Below are 20,419 nucleotides of genomic sequence, written 5' to 3' on the forward strand. Positions count from 1 at the left end.
CCCTTTTAACTGTTAGTCTCTGTATTAAGCAGAAAGAGTCCTGTGAACCTCCCTTTCAGTTATCCCGTTGGAAATCTTGTTTTTAATAGCACTTTTCTTTCTTGGCCTGCATGACATTTTATCTTTCTTTTCCTTTCTTTTTGCCGTTTGCAAAGACTCTTGGGAGGATTTGACAGATTTGGTGGAGCAAATGCGCGATGATGCAGAAGGTGCGTGCCACACCAACATCAGCTTTTTTTTTTCTTGCTTTTTAAAATTTTCTAACAAACTTTTAATTGTTTTCCAGAAGAGGGAGTGTCAGGTTTATTTCCCATAGCAAGAACTAGGAAATCTTTATGCTTGTGATTCTAAGAAAATAGTGTTAATGTATGTTTACACTACTCCTTTAGGATATTTGTTAAATAATGTGTTTAAAAGGGACATTATTAAAAACAACAACAACAAAAAAAAAAACACAAAAAAGGGCTGGCTGGCTAGCTCAGTTAGTTAGATGGTTAGAGCGCAGTGTTATAACAGCAAGGGGTAAAGGGTTCCGATTCCTATACCGCCAGCCCCACCTCCAAAAATAAATTAATTAATTTAATTAAATAAAACAAGATAAAAGGGACATTATTTCAAAATTATGGCAACTTTTTCTATGGCTGTTTTTTTCATTTGTTTTTTGGGAAGTAAATTTCATCACTCGTAAAAATAGACAAGGGTGCTTCAAAAAGTTTATGGAAAAAATAAGATTAAAAGATAATACCAATCTTTTAATGAACTTTTTGAAGGAACCTCACATATATAGTATTTTTGTGAACTTCACAGCAGTCAAAAACAGATTCCAGCAATCTGAAGAGTTTGGTCTGGAATGTTGCTGTGATTTGTAGAATCACAATTTCCTCTTTGTCATGTAATAAATTCCTTTCTTGTGGAATTATTTTGAAAATAGCACATATGTTCTCATGTATGAAGTTTCCCCAAACCTATAATTGTTTCTTCTGTAATCATGGCACCTAAATTTAAGAAACTCAGGATTATTTACACATTTTATACTAAAAATAGAGGTTTGACTACTTTACTGTATCATTTTACATCCTTTCATTTTGCCCAATTTAAGGTATCTTTGACCTTTAGCACATGTTCGCCTAGCACACACACACCCACCTCTCTGCCCAGACTGGCCTTTTCGTGTCCTCTACCTGAGCTGGCACATCCTCCTCTCCTGCTTTGCTCCTGTGACATCTCAGGCAGGGCATTTACTCCCTTCTCCCTCACCTGTGACACCTGCCCAAACCCTTCAGTCCAGATGGCAGCTCCACAAAGCACTCTTTGACAGCTTTAGCCTACAGTCACTTCTCCATTCACTTACTCCTGCAGAACTTGGAGCTTAATGCTTTTTACTTATTTTCTAATTCTTGTGTGTTTATTACCCTAGTTAATGTGTAAACTTCTTAGAACAGAGATTGTCTCAAACTTCTTAGTATCCTTATCAGATGGGTATTGTCCTCAGTAGATCGGTCACAACAAACAAAACCAAAGTAGTTTTCTCTCTGCAGTAATGCGACAATATCTTCTTCAGCACTTCCCTTTGAATGAGTAAATTACAATCCTGAGTTTCAAATCTTTTCCTATGGTCAAGCTATTTTTTTTTTCGCCATCTTTAATTCTGCTTTTAATGTAACTGATCATAGTAATTCAATAAAAAAAAATCAGTATTGTCCAGTTGATTGAGAGTTTACACACAAGAAAAAAAAAAGAGGAGGTTGTTGATCCATTCAGTGAGTAGTATTTACCATTATGTGAGCTGCTATTATTATTATTATTAATTTGCCAGGCACCATCAGGTTTAAGGCTTTAGTTCCTTTGAAAAACTACATATTAAAGAAAAATGCTATATAAAATCTATGCCCTTGTTAAGGGCTTTTTCCCAATGACTCAACACAAGCATAATTCCGTTTCTTTAATACAAAGTGCTAGTGTAAGAATCAAGCCTACTGTGATAAACAGCCTCCTCCTTTTCATTTTGTTTTTGCAGGAGTTTTTGTGGATGGTTATTATAGGTGAAATCCAAAAGGGAAGAATATGAACTTTATAGTGCATAACATACACAGAAGATGTGAATTGTATCAGTACCTTGATAATCTTAGATTGGTTAAGTGGTATATGGTAATGTTGGTCAAGATCCTATTTACAGAAAAGTCATTTGGGAATGTAGTTTTGTTTTGTTTTGTTTTTTTAAAGGAATAGGGAGAGGGAATGCCTTTACTTGCTAACTTTTTTGAATCATTTTATTCTTGTCTTTTTTATATTATTTTCTACTTCTCTTGCCTCATGGACTCAATCACAGTTATGTGAAATGCTAGAATTTTACTGTATTACATAACTTGGAGATTCTGTAAATGATTCTGTAACAAGACAATATATAAATTACGGAGTATTACCCACACATAATACATATAACAGTTCAGGGTCTGGGAAGAATCCTGGTTTCAGAATCTGACAAAGCTTATGATGTATTTAGGCTCAGATCTTTTCAGGAGACCTTTACTGCTGAGCTGTTTCAATTCTGTTTCTCATCTGTAATTATGGATGTGCCATTATAGTTCACTTTTTTTCTTTTCTTTTCTTTTTTTTTTACTGTCACAATGGAAACACAGTTAGCTTTTTTTTTTTTTTTAGATATCTAAGTTATGTTGATATTAGTTTAGAATAGTCTGTTATAACACATTTATTTGTAAGCATCATTGTAATAATATCACAAAAATTTAAAAATACTAAAAATAAAATACATGGCTACAGAAATGACAAATCACACCATCACTCAAATGACTCAAAATGAAGACAGTACAACTGGAAAAAAAGGATTTAGAAAATAACTAGAAAGAAACTAACAAAATGGCAGCAACATGTTTCTGTATATCAGAAATGCTGTGGGCAGCTCCCACTGACAGCTGGCAGAGTCATGCAGGAACCTCAGGAGCTGCAGGCAGCCCCTGCCAACAGCCAACAGGAACATGCAGGGTGCTGTTGCACAGATAGCACACCACTGCCACAGACACTGCCACCATGCAGGTGCAGTTGGCTTTTTAATAGATGAAATGTTAACACTGTCATCTGGCTTCCTGAAAAATTACTTTTAAAATTACAAACTCTATTAGGTTGTTTGGGTTTTTTTTGTTTTTGTTTTTTTTAATTTTGGCAAGATTGAAGCTTTTTCTGGTGAACGTTTTTACAGTGATGATCAGTTTAACATTGTGTCTATAATTTGTTTCCATTTAGAATATGAAATGTCGTCTTAGAGTAGAATTGTATTCTGCTTAACACTGATTGATTATCTTGCATCTCACCCATTATATGCTAATAATTTATGTCTAAAAAAGTTTTAAGACTCACTAGGGAATTTATGAAGATTAAATTAAATAATGAAAAGCACATAGTTTATTATGTTTATTTTCTCAATAAATGTTGAATTCTTATCTACACCCATAACGAGCCTTTTAAACACATTTTGTGAATTTTCAGTTACGCAGATTACTACCTATCTCTGAGTATTGAAATGATCGGGACACTACTGAATTTAGGGAAATAATAAACCTGTGTGAAATGTTACCTGGCCAAGATTGCTTACTGATTCCTTGACATATTTCAGATTTGATGCACACCCACCATGTTGAAAAACAGAAGGAACACACGTCTAAGAGATTTTCTTAGCTTGTAGCACAGTACCACATAGTCATTCAATAAAGATTTATTAAATTAAATTAAATTGTTACATTTATGGAGGACCATAATAATTATAATAGCTAACAATTTTTTGTTCTTAGTATGTCCCAAATACTTCTAAATGCTTAACATGTACGGACTTGTTTAATCTTCAAAACGCTATCATTTCATAGATGAGGAAAGTGGACCCTACAGAGGTTAAGAAACTTTCACAGTTTAATACTACTCAACAATAAAAAGGAACAAACTTGATACAACCTGGATGAATCTCCAGAGAATTATGCTGAGCTCGTTCTTTTTTTTTTTTAAGCCAATTTAAAAGGTTACATATAACATTCTTAAAGAGACAAAACTATAGAAATGAACAGATTAGTGGTTGCCACAGGTTAAGGACAGGATGGGAGACAGGAGAGAAGTTGGTCTGGCTGTAAAAGGTCAATATGAGGGATCCTGTGGTAATGGAAATGTTCTTTTTCTTTTTTTTAATGGTGGCAGGCCTGTATGGGGATCCAAACCCTCGACCTTGGTGTTGTAGCACTGCGCTCTAACCAACTGAGCTAACAGGATAGCCCTCATGTTCTGTGTCTTGACCGTAATTCACTGTCAATATCCTGGTAGTGATAATATACTATAGTTTTGAAAGATATTGCCTATGGGGGAACTAGGTTAAAGGTACGTGGTATCTCTATTGTTTCTTACAATCTTATGTGAATCCTCAATTATGTCAAAATAAAAGTAAAATGACAGAAAAAATTTCCCAAGGTCAAACAGCTAGGGAGGAGTTTGAGGAGAGTTCAAACTCCCACAGACAAAGTTTAGAGCTTGTGCTCTTAACAACTACAACAAAGATCCTCAAACTTATTTGACCCAGAACCATTGTAAAAATATTTTTTCATCAGAACTCAGTACACACATTTGTTTGTATATATCTACAACAAAAGTTTCTGTGTGGGACACAACAAATTGGTGTGATGACCCACAAAGGGGTTGTGACTTTCAGTTTGAGAGATACTCCAGTATATCATGCTGCCTCTCAGGCATATATCCATTTGAGCTCTGTCTACTATCTAGGTATATGCAAAAGAACCCTTCCTGAGATGACTGTTTGGCTCTGTTTCCAGCCTATAATTGTTGGTGCACTTTAAAGGTCAGGCCAGTAACCCTGCATATTTCTATTTCTCTTTAAACTGTCTCCTCTGGTGAAAGCATCTTTTCTCATAATTTCTGCTATTATCCCTATGCTGATGATTCTCCAGCTCCAAACATTAATTTGCATTTGCAATTATGTGATGAAAAATATGTAGAGAATTCTTCCATGAAAATATTCCTTTACTGTGTTTCAAAACCGAACGTATTTTGCTCCTTACCCCCAAAACAGTTACTCAGCTTTTTCATTTCCATTTACAGCACACTGTTCTAGTCTCTTAGGGCAAAAATCTTGCATTATTCTTGACTTCTCCATTTTCTTAACAGATACTCTTAGATTCAACCCTTCTGTTTGACCATCTAACCTTGAGTTACTACAGTTCTTCATGGCAGACCATTTTGACTCTCTTCCCCCACATTCATTTTGCATACTCCACTCAGATTAATCATCCCTAAACAAAATTTTAATCACCCTGATCTCCTACTCAGAAACTTCAGTCAAGGTTCCCCTTTACTGCTTCATTAATATACAAGTCTAGTTTTAGTGATCTCTTCACCTTACTCTACCTGTGTTTTCCTGTTCTTCCCAATAAGAACTCTCCATTCCATTCTTATTTTCTCCACCTCACTTCACACACACATTCTCACCATTTGGAATACTTTCTTCCATGTATTCTGAGACATCACAGCATTTAGGGTCTGCCAGAAGTCTTACAGTGTACTGAGATTTATGATGATTTTATCCATATTGCTCCTGTTATGATAATAAATTAGTCAATTACTGTTTCTTGGATTCTGGCAAAAGACATAAGACTCTTGGGTCAGAGACAAAGGACTTTATTACTCATGACATTGTTTAAATTATTTCTGTGGTATAAATTTAAGAAAGCAAGGAACTCTTGAATTGTACTTACAACCTAAATTTCTTCCTTTGTTTCTTGGCAGCTGGCTGGTACAGGGATCCTAATCCTTGACCTTGATGTTACCAATACCGCACTCTAACCAGCTGAGCTAACCACCCAGACCTTAGCACCTACATTTCTTATATAGTATCAAAACACAAAAGGCTGACTATGGTTTTAACTTCTAAATGTTCCCAGAAATCTTCTAGATATTCTTCTGTGGCATGGAATTCTTCAAATAATGGAACCTGAAGAAGTTTGCGAAACTTCCCAAAGCTAAACTTTGTTATATTATGATATGGGAGTCCAATGAAGAAGAAATCAGTGTAGTTTCATAGGGAACTTTCATACAAGCTTAGATTATAAAAGAACATTTACTAAAGATTAGAGAAATGTATACCTAACCAAGATGAGTAAGAGAGTATATTTAAAAAATGGTTTTGGAAAGTTAAATCACCAAATAAGCACACTCGTTTCAATACTAAAACCAATCAAAAGGGCTTTTTTGGTTATATTGAGAGGTGGGTAAAAGAAAACAGTACTAGTTTCTTATTGGAGGCTAGCAGTTAAACCTTTACTTGAAGCAAGAGAAAGCAGAACTTTTTTTTACCTTTCATTATGGAACTTTCTTAAGTACATAAAGTAGAAAGAATAGCATAATGAACTTCTAACATCTCCATCACCTAGCTTCAGTAATTAACAATATTCACCAATCTTATTTCATCTGTTACCCACATTTTTGTTTCTGGAGCATTTTAAAGCAAATCCCAAGCATTATGTCTTATCACCTATAAACACTTCAGTACCACACCTAACAAATTAATAATAATTTCTTTTTTTTAATATTTTAATTTTTTTAAAAAATTTTTTGTTGGCTCGTTGGTACGAGGGTCCAAACCCATGACCTTGGTATTATAAGGCTGCACTGTAACCAACTGAGCTAAGTGGCCAACCGAACTTTTTTTTTTTTTTAAACATCCCCCGCAATTTCTTAATGGTATTTAAAACTTAGCCCATTTTCAAAGTCTGCTGATTGTCTCAAATATGTCTTTTTTTAGTAGTTTTTTTAAAAATCAGGATCCATACAAGTTATACATTATTGTGTCTCTTAACTCTCTTTGGTTTTTTTTCATAACAGCTTTATTGAGATAATTTATGTACCACAAGATCACCACTTTAAAGTGTGAGATTCAGTGGTTGTTAGTATATTCACAAAGTTGTGCATCCATCACCATCACCTAATCCTAGAATATTTTCATCACCCTAAAAAGAAACCCCATTCCCAATTCCAGTGACTCCCTATTCCTCCTTCCTCCCAGCCCCTGGCAACCACTAGTCTACTTTCTGTATCTAGATATGCCAATTCCAGATATTTCATGTAAACAAAATTATAAAATATGTGGTATTTTGTGTTGGGCTTCTTTCACTTTGCATAATGTTTTCAGGGTTCATTCATGTTGTAACATGTAACAGAACTTCATTCATTTTTATGGCTGAAGAATATTCTGTTGTATGGACATAGCACATTTTGTCTATCCATTTATCAATTGGTGGACATGTGGCTTGCTTCTACTTTAGAGCTATTTATGAGTAATGCTACTATGAACATTAATGTACGAATTTTTGTGTGGACATGTTTTTCATGTTGGGAATATACCTAGGTGTGGAATTGCTGTTTTTAACTTTTTGAGGAACTGCCAGCCTGTTTTCCAAAGCACCTACACCATTTTACATTCCTATGAGAAATGCATGAAGTTTCCAATTTCTCCACATTCTCGCCAACACTTGTTCTTTTGTTTTTATTTTTTTTCTTTTAAATTATAGCCATCCTAGTGGGAATGAAGTGGTATCTCATTGTGGTTTTGATTTGCATTTCCCTAATAAGCATCATGTCATGTACTTACTGGCCTTTTATATATCTTTTCGGGAGAAATGTCTATTCATATCCTTTGCCCATTGTTTTTTACTGGATTATTTTCTTTTGTTATTAAATTGTAAGAATTCTTTATATCTTTTATTCTTTTGTGTGTGGATATCCAATTTTCCTAGCACCATTTGTTGTAGTCTGTTGTTTACCAATTGATCTGTCTTGGTGCCCTTGTCAAAAATCAATTGACCATAAGTGTATGGGTTTATTTCTGGACTCTCAATCCCATTCTATTAATCTATGTGTCTGTCTATCCTTATGACTGCCCCGCAGTCTTTACTGTTGCTTTGTAGTAAGGCAGGAAGTCCTCCAACTTTATTCTTTTTCAAGATTGTTTTGGCTATTCTGGGTCCCTGGCATTTTCATATGTACTTTAGGATAAGCTTGTCACTTTTTGCAAAAAGATAGCTGTGGATTTGATTAAGGATTGCTTTGGATCCGTATGTCAATTGGAAAAGTATTGCCACCTTAGCAATATTAATTCTTCAGTCTGTAAACACTGGATGTCTATTTATTTTGATCTTCAGAATTTCTTTTAATTATGTTTTGTAGTTTTCAGTTACACGTCTTGCACTTCTTTTGTTAAATTTATTTGTATTCTTTTGAATGCTATTATAAATGTAATTGTTTTCTTAATCTCATTTTTGAGTTGGTTCATTGCTAATTTATAGAAATATAACTAATTTTTGTGTATTGATCTTGTACCCTGCAACCTTGCCAAACTCATTTATGAGCTAATACTTTGTGTGTGGATTCCTTAGGATTTTTTATACATGAGATTATATCATCTGCAAATATAGTTTTACTACTTCCTTTCCAATCTGGATGCCTTTTGTTTCTTTTTCTTGCATAATTTCTCTGGCTAGATCTTCCCATGCAGTGTTGATTAGAAGTGGTGAGAGTGGACATCCTTGTTTCATTCCTGAACTGTGGGAAAGCCTTTAGTCTTTCACCATTAAGTATTATGTTAGCTGTGAGTTTTTATAGGTGTCCTTTATGAGGCTGAGGAAGTTCCTTTCTCTTCCTAGTTCATTGAGTGTTTATATCATTAAAGGATGTTGGATTTTGTTAAAGGCTTTGTCTGCTTTTTTTTTTTTAATTTTTATTGAATCATAATTGATTAAACATATTTTGGGGGTTCAACATTGAGATATGTTGATCAAATCAATATTACTAGCATATATATTGTTACAAATCATACTTATTCTTTATGCCCTTTGTCCAATCTCTCTCCATCCCCTCTTCCACCCCCTCCACCCTCTACTTACCCTAGATTTCTTCCCTCCTTTTGAAATAGTAATGGTTACTCTGTTGATTTCTTGCCTAGTTGATTTGTCCAATGCTGAGAGGTGTGTTCAGGTCCCCCAATATTATCATAGAGCAGATGCGTCTTCTGTCACTCTGGGATGAGCTTAGTGGAGAGAAACATCCTCTTCTTTTCTTTGGTCTCTGCTGGTGATGCTCCTTCTGTCAGTGCACTCCAGTGGCTGGTGGACCATCTGCATGGTGGTTCTGGCATCTAGCTGCTTTCATGGCACCTGTGATTATTGTGGTGGCTGTGGTGGGCCACCCACATGGAGGTGATGTTTTTGTCATGCTCCTTGGTACTGGCAGTGTGCCTGGTTGTGGGAGGGGGGGTGCTGGTCCCTGGCTCCAAGGTGCTGGCAGTGTGCCTGGGCTGGAACTAATTTTTTGTCTTTTGCTTACTTCTAAAATGGGGAAACTTCCTTTTTTTTTTCTTCCTTTTTGTCTTTTTTCGTGACCGGCAACGGATTGCAACCCTCAGTGTCGCTCCCGTACCGGACCGGGACCGGCAACGGAATCGCCACCCTCGGTGTTGCGCCTGCACCTAGCCCAGCCAGCGAGCGGCCGGTCTGTATGTGGGATCCGAACCCTCGGCGGGAGCACCGCTGCACTCCCAAACGGCGCACTGTAGCAGTGCGCCACCGGGCCGGCCCAGGGAAACTTCCTTTGAGAACCAATACTTGAACTATATGGTTTTGCTAAATTGCTGCTTTGCTTCTGCTTCCCTAGGGAAGGCTTTTTGTGCAGCTCAGGTGTTAATGGTTGACTTTATAGGTACTTCCAGCTCTCTAGAGACCCAGTGCACCTGGGTTGTATAGAAACTCTCATCTGGGCCTGAGTCTCTTTATCAAACTGCACCCCATGCAATTCTGTATTCCTGACCAGTCCCCTCTGAGTGTTCCTATGCTGATTGGGGGGCAGATCAGCTGTCCTTGCTGTGCCACAGTGTTCCCCCAATGGGCCCGTCTTCCCCCACTGCCCGTGCTGCAAACACTTCCCATGGGACGGCTGTGCACCAGTCCCTTGCAATGACTCATCAGCCTCAGAGTGGCTCCTTTTTTTCAGTTGTTGTGGCTCCTCACTCCTATGTGGGTCCACAGGAACTCTATTAGTATCTTGCTGGCCTGGGGGCCACCAAGGACCTCTACTCCCCTGCCACCTCCAAGCAACTCCATCATAAGGGCACAGCTGCTGCTTTTGCTGGCTCCTGCTCTGTGCACTCAGCAGCTCCCTTAAAGGGGCCACAGCACAAAATGGTTGGAGCAGTTTTTTCTTTCTCTCATCATGGCTTCTCCCACCTTCATGCACTCCCTAGGTCTCTCCTCCTCTTCTCCTGAGCTCAAGTGGCCCCAGCTTGGCTGTTGTTGCTTTTTTATAGTTGTAAATTGGCTGATTTGTGGGAAAGAGTGATACTGGGGACTGTCTGTTCCGCTATCTTAACCAGAAGCCTTAACTTTGTCTGCTTTTACAGAGATGATCAGGTGGTGTTTGTCCTTTATTCTATTAATTTGGCGTATTATATTAATTGATTTTTCATGTTGGACTAACCTTGCATTTTGCGATAAATCCACTTGTATAAAACTTTTTCTGTGTTGCTAGATTTGGGTTGTGAGTATTTTGTTGAGGGTTTTGCATCTATACAAATAAGGAATATTGATCAATAGTTTTCTTATGTCTTTGTCTGATTTTGGTCTCAAGGTAGTACTAGCCTCATAGAATGTATTGGAAAGTTCCCTCCTATTTTTTGGAATAGTTTGTGAAGGATTGATGTTAATTCTTCAAATGATTGTTAGATTTCAACAATGAAGCCATCTGGTCCTGGTCTTTTCTATGTGTGATTTTTTTTTTTTTTTTTACTAGTAATTCAATATCTTTACTTGTTATAGGTCTATTCAGACTTTCTATTTCTTCTTGAGTTAGCTTTGATAGTTTGTGTATTTCCAAGAAATTGTCCATTTCTTCTAATATGTTGGCATACAATTACCCATAGTATTCTCTTCTAATCCTTTTTGTTTCTGTAAGATCAACACTAATGTCCCCTCTTTCATTCCTGATTTTAGTAATTTGAATCTTCCCTCTTTTTCTATTGGTCAATCTAGCTAAATTTTTGTCAAAGAACTAACTTTTGTTCATTGAATTTCTCAATTTTCTTTTCTATTTATTTCTGCTCTAATCTTTATTACTTCCTTCCTCCTGGGGCTTTCTACTGTTATATATATTTGTTAGATACCCTTGATGAGGCCAACTGTGAAATCATGGAATTATATGCTAGAGCTAGGATGGTCCTCTAGGTCAGGGTTTTTTAAACTTTAATGCACATACAGATTGCCTGGGGGTCTCGTTAAAGTGCACAACCCAATTCAGTAGTATAATTGAGGCTTAAGATTTTCCATTTCTAAAAGCTTTCCAACAGATGCCAATGCTGACATTCCAGGACCACACAGAGTAGCAAGGATCTAGTTCATTTGGTATCAGAGTCATTCATGGCGTTTTCCATACCAAGCATGTCATTTTTCCCCTTGCCAAGGATATTGCTGTGCCCTTCCCTTGAGAATCAGTGCTTAAATGAATTACTATAATTGATATGAGTGTGTGTTGCTTCCATGGGATAAAAGAAATTACTTAACAAGTCCAACCCTCTCATTTTACTGAGGAGGAAATTGAGGCCTCAAAGAGGTGATATTCCTTGCCTGGAGTCATATAATAAGTTGTCACAAATAGATGATTAATATCGAACAGATTAAGAGTAATGGGTGGATATAATCTTTCTGATAATAAAGGCTAATTTCAGCAAAGTCTATCTTTGATTATACTCTTACCAAAAAAAGTAACAATGAGGATAAATAAATTTGTGGTTAATGGGCCGGCCCGGTGGCGCACTGCTACAGTACACCGCTTGGGAGCGCGGTGGCGCTCCCGCTGAGGGTTCGGATCCCACATACAGACCGGTTCCCGCTCACTGGCTGAGCGAGGTGCGGGTGCAACACTGAGGGTTGCGATCCCGTTGCCGGTCCCGGTCCGGTACGGGCGCGACACTGAGGGTTGCGATCCGTTGCTGGACACGAAAAAAGACAAAAAAAGGAAAAAAAAAAAATTTGTGTTTAAGTTCTCTTGACTAACTCCTTTAACAGATTTCAACCCAAAGGAAGTGTTACTTAAGTAAATTTCCTCTTTATTACTATTGAGTAGAAGAATATATGATATCTAAAATGGCATTAAGATAGATATGGATGTAGATAATCTGAGGGTCCTAAAATTTTATTATTTTGAGGATTGAGTAATTTTAATTATAATGAGGATTTAGTAAAAGTTTGATTGTCTCATACAAATAAGTGTCACCAGACTAGTTAGATGATATTTTATTAGATCTTTTTAGTACTTTCAGTAATTTCTTTCACAATCAAGGACAACTCATATTAGTCCAATTTTATACTCTTAAGAGCTGTTACAGTGTAGCCAGTTAGCTCAGTAGGTTAGAGTGCAGCCTTATAACACCAGGGTCATGAGTTCGGATCCCCTTTCTGGCCAGCACTAAAAAAAAAAAGAAAGAAAACTATTACAGCAAAAGTTCAAAATAGATATGTTTAGCAATTACTTATCTTCTGTCATTCCCAACATAGAGAAAGGTTTTCTTTCCATATCTTTCTTTTAGTTATTTTTAATCTCATATTAAAGCTCTTGTATACCATTGAAAAGTCTCTGTATGACATTTTGTTTCTTAAATAAAATAAAAGCTTTGATCTGTCAAATAATCAGGAAATTCTGAGTAGTAGCTACTATTGTGCTATACATAAATTATTCTCACTTTACCAAGAATTGGGTGTAATGTAACCTACTTAATACTAACATAATGTTAAATATACCTTACTTTTCCTTTAGTTATTCATAAAACATTTCAAGATTTTGCTGTATGAACATAAGTCATTGCACTATAAAGAGGTAAAATGGGGTCTTGGTCAGATTGTTTTCAGAACGGTGTGACTCACCATCACTCTCAGCTAAATGACTTTGAGCTCACTTGTCATCACTACAAACTAAATGAGCCACATGATTCTGTAAAGTTTATTAAAATATCCTCATTTGAAAATTTGAATAGATACGGTGAAGAGACACATGCTCTTGAAAGCACCTTGATTTGAAACCTAATCAATATAGTGTGTTATTGTAACAGTAGTCACTTCCATGTGATTTCTTTAGTCCACTGATGCTGCTATAGTCTTACCAAGGTCATTTGCACCACCATCCACCTAATCACCAAACTGGAAATGGGGAAGTTACTCTCAATTCTCCTAGTTCTCACTTTCCCTCACATCCAAATGGTCATCATGTTCTGAAATCCTGCATTCTACCCCAGAATGTCTCTCAAGGCTGACTCCCTCCTCTCCATCAGCACCCACTGCTCTAGTTTCATTCGTTATTTCTCTCCTCAGCTATTGCACTAAACCGTTACTTGCTCCTCAGCTTTGAATTTCTGCACCCTTCCAATCCATCTTCCACAAGGATGCTAGAATGGCTTCTATAAAATTCAAATCTGTGACATCCCACCTTGCGTTAAAATCTTCACTTACTTTAAGGTAAAATTCATACTCTTTAAACAAGTTCCTGGGCAATCTGTTCCTTGCCTATTTCCCTTGTTTGTCTCATCTCAACACCTACTAATATACATCATAAACTCCTGGCATTGTTTCAGTTTAATTTTTCTGCATATGCCAGTTCTTTCATACTTCTGTGCCTTTACCCAAGCTATTGCTTCCATCCTACTCCCTTCACAGCTGTACTCTTTCTTACCTGACTAATTTCTTTTTGTCCTTTAAGATTGAACTCAAGAGTCTCATCCTCTGAGAACTTATAAACAAACATTTGCCCCCTAAATTCAAAGGAAAAAAAGGGGGGCCAGGTCAGATACCTTTCTTCTGTGCATATTCCCATCCTGCATCTTGTATATACCTTTGTTAGAGTTCTTATTGCAATGTATTTGCAGTGCTTCCAAAACTTTTCCACAGAATTATACCGAATGACAGAGGAAATTATTAGATTTACAGCCTGCCTGAAATCCTAAAGTAATATTATTTCTTCTATGTGAGCCTTAAAATATATAGAAAATTTATATCTGATTCCATAGAATAGGTATATTTAGTATAATACAAAAACAGTTTAAGTTATTTGTCCTGGAATAAATTTAATCTTCGACAAAGATGATAATGTTTATCCTGAAATTTCAGTTGTTCTCTCTATGCCACCCTGTTCTGTTCTCCAGAAGTCTGTGTTACCCAAGTTTAATAAATACTAAGCCCTTTAATGGAGCAGATCAGCTCATTTATCTCTGCATTTATAGCATTAAATACAATATCTTAAAACTTTTAAAAGTAATAAATACAGTATCTAAGACACAGTAAATGTCAAATATTTATTGAAAAAATGAATGAAAGTTTAGTATTATTTTGTTTTGATTTTTTTGATAGCTGGCTAGTAGGAGGATCTGAATTCTTGACCTTAGTGTTTACAAGGCAGCATTATAACCAACTGAGCTAGCCAGCTAGCTCCTGAAAGTTTAGTATTGTAATCGTAATATTAAAAAATTGTTAATAATAAGCATTAAATAATATTTAAACCTTTGTGTTAAACAAACAGTACATTCTTACTTTTGAACTCTTCTGTGTAATACTCAAACTACCCCGATTTTTTGTTTGACTTTTATTTGCTTAGAGTAGTAGTTCTCAAGGGAGAAAGGGCCTGATTTTGTCACCCAGGGAACATTTGGCAATATCTAGAGACATTTTTGGTTATCATAACTGGAGAGTGCTACTGACATCTAGTGGGTAAAGGCCTGGGATGCTTCTAAACTTAATTCAGTTACCTAGCTCAAAATAACAATAATGTTAAGCTTGAGAGTAGTATTTTCTAAAGAATGGGTGGGTTATTTGTGTTTGATGCAGGTTAGTTCAAACAGGTTGTGGCACCATACTAATGGAGTCAAGAGTATCAGGCATTTAATTCCCATAGGCCCTAGTTAATCCTTCTGTGGTCTATGCACCCCAGACCCCAACCAGATGTCTTGAACATTTCCACTACTGATTACAAGAAGGAGATGGGATAATGTAGATGGTTTGGTATAAATCTATCACCATTTCTGGAAAAACATCTCAAAGCATTATGTTTTTTTACTTACTCCAAATCTAGTTCTCCCCATATGATTAGTACTCATTGGATTGGGATCGTGTTGTAAAATTTGACTAGCAGCATTGTTTAATTTTCTTCTTAGCTTCTAAATTAATGGTCTACAGGCTTGATGCAGAGCAAATGTTACCTTATAGGAAGGCAGTTATACACCTCCTGTCATCTTTTGGGAGGCATTAAGTGGGGAGTCCAGTAGCTCTCCACAAACATTCATACCTACACACACCTGCCCTATTTCTTTCAGTGACTATGGGAGGTCAGAAACACTGGACTGCATATAAATGCTGGTAATAATATTGAAAATTAATATCTGGTAAAGTTGTTCTTCATGGCTGTTTTTCAGGAGATAGTCTTTTCACTATCTCCTTATGAGCTTATTCTATGCTTGACAAGTTGATCTACCATGAACAAAAGGAGCCACATTTGAGACGTAACCCTAAAACATTTGTTGGTGTGCAAGAATTAATGGTAATATATGCCAATTCTGATTTTCATCTAAAGTATTTCTCTAAAAATACTACCTCAGAGAACACTACAACAAACCGTGATCTGTAGAGTTGAAACTGTAAATATGTAAGTTCTTAACAGAGAAGAAAATTAAATTACAATTTGGCCATTTGCTTCTGCTCATTTAACTGTGAAAGCAGATACAAATAAAAACATTATGTGAAGAAAATTACTTGGGGCAGTTTGCATAAAATATGTTTTAAGTGGCTTATTTGTAATATGGAAGCATAGTTTTATTAGTACTTTTAGTCTTCCTAAGGAGGAGTAAAATATTTCATAGAGCTCTAGGTCTTTTTTAGTTTTTAATAGAAATTTGTTATATTTGATGTTTGGGAAGACACAAGGCATAGTAGAAAGAGCCTTAGCTTTCATGGCAGATCTAGGTCCAAATTCTGCCACTTCTGAAATGTTTGACCTTGGACCACTTAATTGTTATGGACCTGCTTGAGCACCTTTTCAGGTTAGGGAAAAGAAGGGAGAATACTTAAATGATAATAATGAGAATTAAATAAGGTAATCATATAAAAGAATGCTGAGGAGGAGGGAAAGATAAACATTACTTGGAGTCATAAATTCATTTGTAGGTGGATTACAATGGTCAAGAGTACAGAGTTTGGATCAAACAAATGGTCTGGATTCTGGCTCTGTCACTAATCTGTGTCCATGGGCTAGCTACAGCTATCTGATAGACCTAGAATGGGACCTGACTTGTCCAAGGTCACACAATGACTTGGGGCAGAGCAGTTGAGACTTACTCTTTGTCTCATTTTTCCTCCCTATAAAATCATTCTGTGGTAACTGTCTCACAGCATGAAGTAAGAAGCATGTGAGATCATAACTGCAAGAAGCAGCCCAATGTCTGTCTCAGGGTAAGCATCAATACATGAAGGTGGTGAGTGTCTAGACTGTTCTGATTTTTGTCACTTGGAACAGAATGAGGTGTTTAGTCCCTTTCCTCAAATAGCTTATCTGTCTGGCTGATGAGAGCCACGTACTCTATGCTAAGTCTTAAAAATTTGGGAGTTGTATAAGTTCCAGTATTGCCTTATACTAATAAATACTAATGCTTAGATTAAATAAGAATGTTAACTATTATAAATACTAATAATGCTAATAATATACTTGGAACAAAGATTGCTTAAGCATTTTATCCTTTTTGTCCACACTGGCTTGATTTTCAGAGCACTTCGCAAACTGTGTAGGGAATGGGGGTGGGGAGCTGGCCAGAGTGGAAGCAGAGAGACCAGTGTCAAGATTGTACAATAGTGAGCTATGCAGCCAGCCACCAAAAAAAAAAAGAAACAAAACAAAAAAATTAGTGAGCTATGATGGGCACCCAGGTTAAGATGGTGGCAGAGGTCGTGGTGAGAATATTAAAAAACTGTACTTAAGTCTTGAGATTTAGTAAGATAAATAATTTTTACTGCTTTATCAAGGATAGGATATTCTTTTTTTTTTTTTGGTGTGTGTGTATGGCTGGCCGGTAAGGGGATCCGAACCCTTGACATTGGTGTTGTGTCAAGGATTATTTTTTTTCACAGCAAGTACATGGTGGAGAAGAATACAACTAATATAGTTTGGTGTGGTGCCACTTCCTTGCTTCTTAACAAGGCACCAACAATCTGACCCACTATTGCTTTTATATCATCAATGCAATTGTCAATAGTGATTTATACTGAATTTTAAAATGTGCTATTTCCAGTAACCAGGCTTCATCCTTTTCCCCTCTGGCTGCAGATCCTAATTATCTCATGGCTAATGAACGCATGAACCTGATGAATATGGCCAAGCTGAGTATCAAGGGGTTGATCGAATCAGCTCTGAACCTGGGGAGGACTCTAGACTCTGATTATGCACCTCTCCAGCAATTCTTCGTCGTGATGGAGCACTGTCTGAAACATGGCTTGAAAGGTAGGCCATGGCCTCAACATGCAAATGTGCATGGTAACAATACTTTTTCAAGAAGAAAGCATTCTTTGTGGAGCCTGTTAATTCATTGGAATGCAGCCTCAATGGGAGCAGGGTGATGGTTGACTTAAAGGACTTTTAGGGCTTAAAAAATACTGATTATTAAATGTTAGAGCTGAAACAGCCTTTATAACAATCGAGTCTAATATGGCAGTTCTGTGTGAAAGAGGGAAGTAGGCCTGCCTAAGTGGGTCATGACTTGCCCCAGGTCACACAGTGAGTTGGGGCAGAGCAGGTGCTAGAACTCAGGTCTTCTGACCTGGCTTCAGTGCTCTTTCCACTACAGTGTAAGCTTTTGAGGGCAGGACCTGGTCTTTTTCACCTTTGGTTCCTTTTTTCCTCCCTTCCCAATATTCCATAACCTGTTTCTGGATTACATATCCTTTTCCATTAGACTGTTTTCTTCAACTAATACCACACAGTTTTAAGTACTATGTTGTTAAAAATGTTTTATTATATTATAAGGCTAGGCCACAAATTCTTCCTGAAAGAGGAAGGACCGAGTCTTAGAAAGTGGAGAGTTTTTATTTTCATAAAATGTTATCTGTTCTGAAAGAACAAATAATTTTAAAACCATCTAATAACCTAGGATTGGTCCCTGAAAGGGACATTGAGTAGATAGGACAGAAGTGTGTGTGTGTATGTGCTGAGAATATTAAAATATTGCTTTGTTTTTGTTGTCTTAGCCAAGAAAACTTTTCTTGGACAAAATAAATCTTTCTGGGGGCCTCTAGAACTGGTAGAAAAGCTTGTTCCAGAAGCTGCAGAGATAACAGCAAGTGTTAAAGATCTTCCGGGACTTAAGTAAGTCTAAGGTTGAATTTTGTTTTTCAGGAACAATTTTCTTATTAATTATCTCCTTAAAGAGTGAGACTAAAGATAATGATGTCCACAACAATTTATTTCATAACAGTCCAAGTGTATAATGTCATTATGAATAAGGCACGTTTATGAGAGAACTGGTATGTAGAATATTAAGTGTGCCATCTAAGAGAGCTTGTCTTATTATGAAATACCAAACATTTCCTTATTTTTTAAAGCACTTGGGAAAATCAGTTAATGAGAGTCAAGAAAATCAGTCTAGGGAGGTGGCATGCCAGACTTGACTTAGGAAAAAGAATGTGTCCAATAAGATTTGAGAGCCAAGATTAAAACAGTTGTCAAGTGAACCTCAGGAACTGGCACCTACAGCCTGCCTCAGAACTTGAGAAAAAGTAGTGATCACTTTCTCAAATGAGATTGGTTTAATTTTAATCAGATGGAGGCCTAAATTGCCTACAACCACATTAGTGTTTGGGTACCTACATAATCCACACTAAGCTGAAGAGGATTTACCAATACTAATCTGATAGAACATTTTCAATTGGGCCTTCCATAGGTCTTTTATTCAGATTATAGTGACATTCAGTAATTAATTTCTTTGCAAGAGCACTTGTTCCAAACACACGCTGGGGTCCACTAGCCCATACAGAGCTCCTTACATTAGTAATGTGATGAGAGAGGCCATGAAGAGCACTTCAGTGTGCTTATTACACCTGGAGACCATTAGGAAGAGTAAGTGAATCAGTTTCACTGTAGCCCCGCTCTATTAGTTATGTTATTAGTTGTTTGGTTTCTGTGTCTTTATAGGACACCAGTAGGCAGAGGAAGAGCCTGGCTTCGTTTGGCATTAATGCAAAAGAAACTTTCAGAATATATGAAAGCTTTGATCAATAAGAAGGAACTTCTCAGGTATGGACACCTTCTTCTTGAACTTTCTTCTTTATTTGATATGTTCTACATCATATAAAGTCAAATTTGCCATTTTTGTAGGTCAGAAACAGTTGACTCATGACAATTTCACTCACACTTTCTCCCACACTTCACACACACATACTCCTGAATGGCTGTTTCATATAATATGTGTCCTATCTGTCACCATGGCATGTATGTGGTCCCTTGCAGGGCAGGCCAAACATAACTCCTCCAGAAAACAGGAGAGGCTTTTGACACTTAGCATGTGCCCCAGGCTCAATAAGACATTGACATGTATTACTAAATTCAAATACAGCACAAAAACGTTTTCAGATGTATCATAGATACAAGTGTGAAAGGCAAAACAATAAAACTTGTAGAAGAAAATATAAGGCGGGTAAAAAATTCTTAAAAGTACTAATTGTAAAGGAAAAATTGGATAAATTGGAAGAACTTCTGTTCATCAAAAGATGCTCTTAAGATTGAGTGAAAGACAACCCATGGAGTGAAAGGAGATTTGTATGGGCAAATGGAGAATGTTGGGCAAGATAAATAAGACACTGTATATATTGTGTATTGTTCCATTTATATAAAGATCAGAAACATACAAAACTAATATTTTATGATCAGGAAAGTGTCTACTGTTGGCCAGGCAGGGGGTAGGGTAGTAAGTACGGAGCAAAAGAGGGCACAAGGTGGCTTCTGAGGTTCTGGTAACATACTACTTCTTAATCTGGGTGCTGGTTACACAAGTATGTTCTCTTTATGAAAATATATCTAGCTGTATCATATGATTTGTATACTTTTATATATATACTTTATTGGTCATTAAAATTTACCAAAAGAAATTCAAATATATCAGATTGCCTCTGAGAAATAATATAAGAGGAAGAACAAGTAACAAAAAATTTAGGGGCCAGCCCGGTGGCGCACTGGATAGTGCGCCGCTTGGGAAGCGCGGCGGCGCTCCCGCCCGAGGGTTCGGATCCCACATACAGACCGGTTCCCGCTCACTGGCTGAGCGAGGCGCGGGAGCGACGCGGAGGGT

General features: G+C 36.9%; 1 protein-coding gene across 5 annotated transcripts in view; it reads left to right on the forward strand.

The window, feature by feature from the left end:
- Positions 1-20,419, forward strand: part of RUFY3 (RUN and FYVE domain containing 3) — a 69,949-nt gene that overhangs the window by 17,697 nt on the left and 31,833 nt on the right. For 3 of the 5 annotated variants that reach the window (XM_008586438.1, XM_008586437.1, XM_008586440.1), the window contains 4 exons: positions 156-209; positions 17,407-17,580; positions 18,324-18,441; positions 19,267-19,368. In XM_008586438.1, coding sequence (XP_008584660.1) covers positions 156-209; positions 17,407-17,580; positions 18,324-18,441; positions 19,267-19,368 — 448 coding nt within the window. The remainder of the gene's footprint in view (positions 1-155; positions 210-17,406; positions 17,581-18,323; positions 18,442-19,266; positions 19,369-20,419) is intronic. The other 2 variants (XM_008586439.1, XM_008586441.1) reach the window with 1 other exon arrangement.

Source organism: Galeopterus variegatus, unplaced genomic scaffold (assembly GCF_000696425.1).
Source record: "Galeopterus variegatus unplaced genomic scaffold, G_variegatus-3.0.2 Scaffold3984, whole genome shotgun sequence".
Classification (NCBI taxonomy): Eukaryota; Metazoa; Chordata; class Mammalia; order Dermoptera; family Cynocephalidae; genus Galeopterus; species Galeopterus variegatus.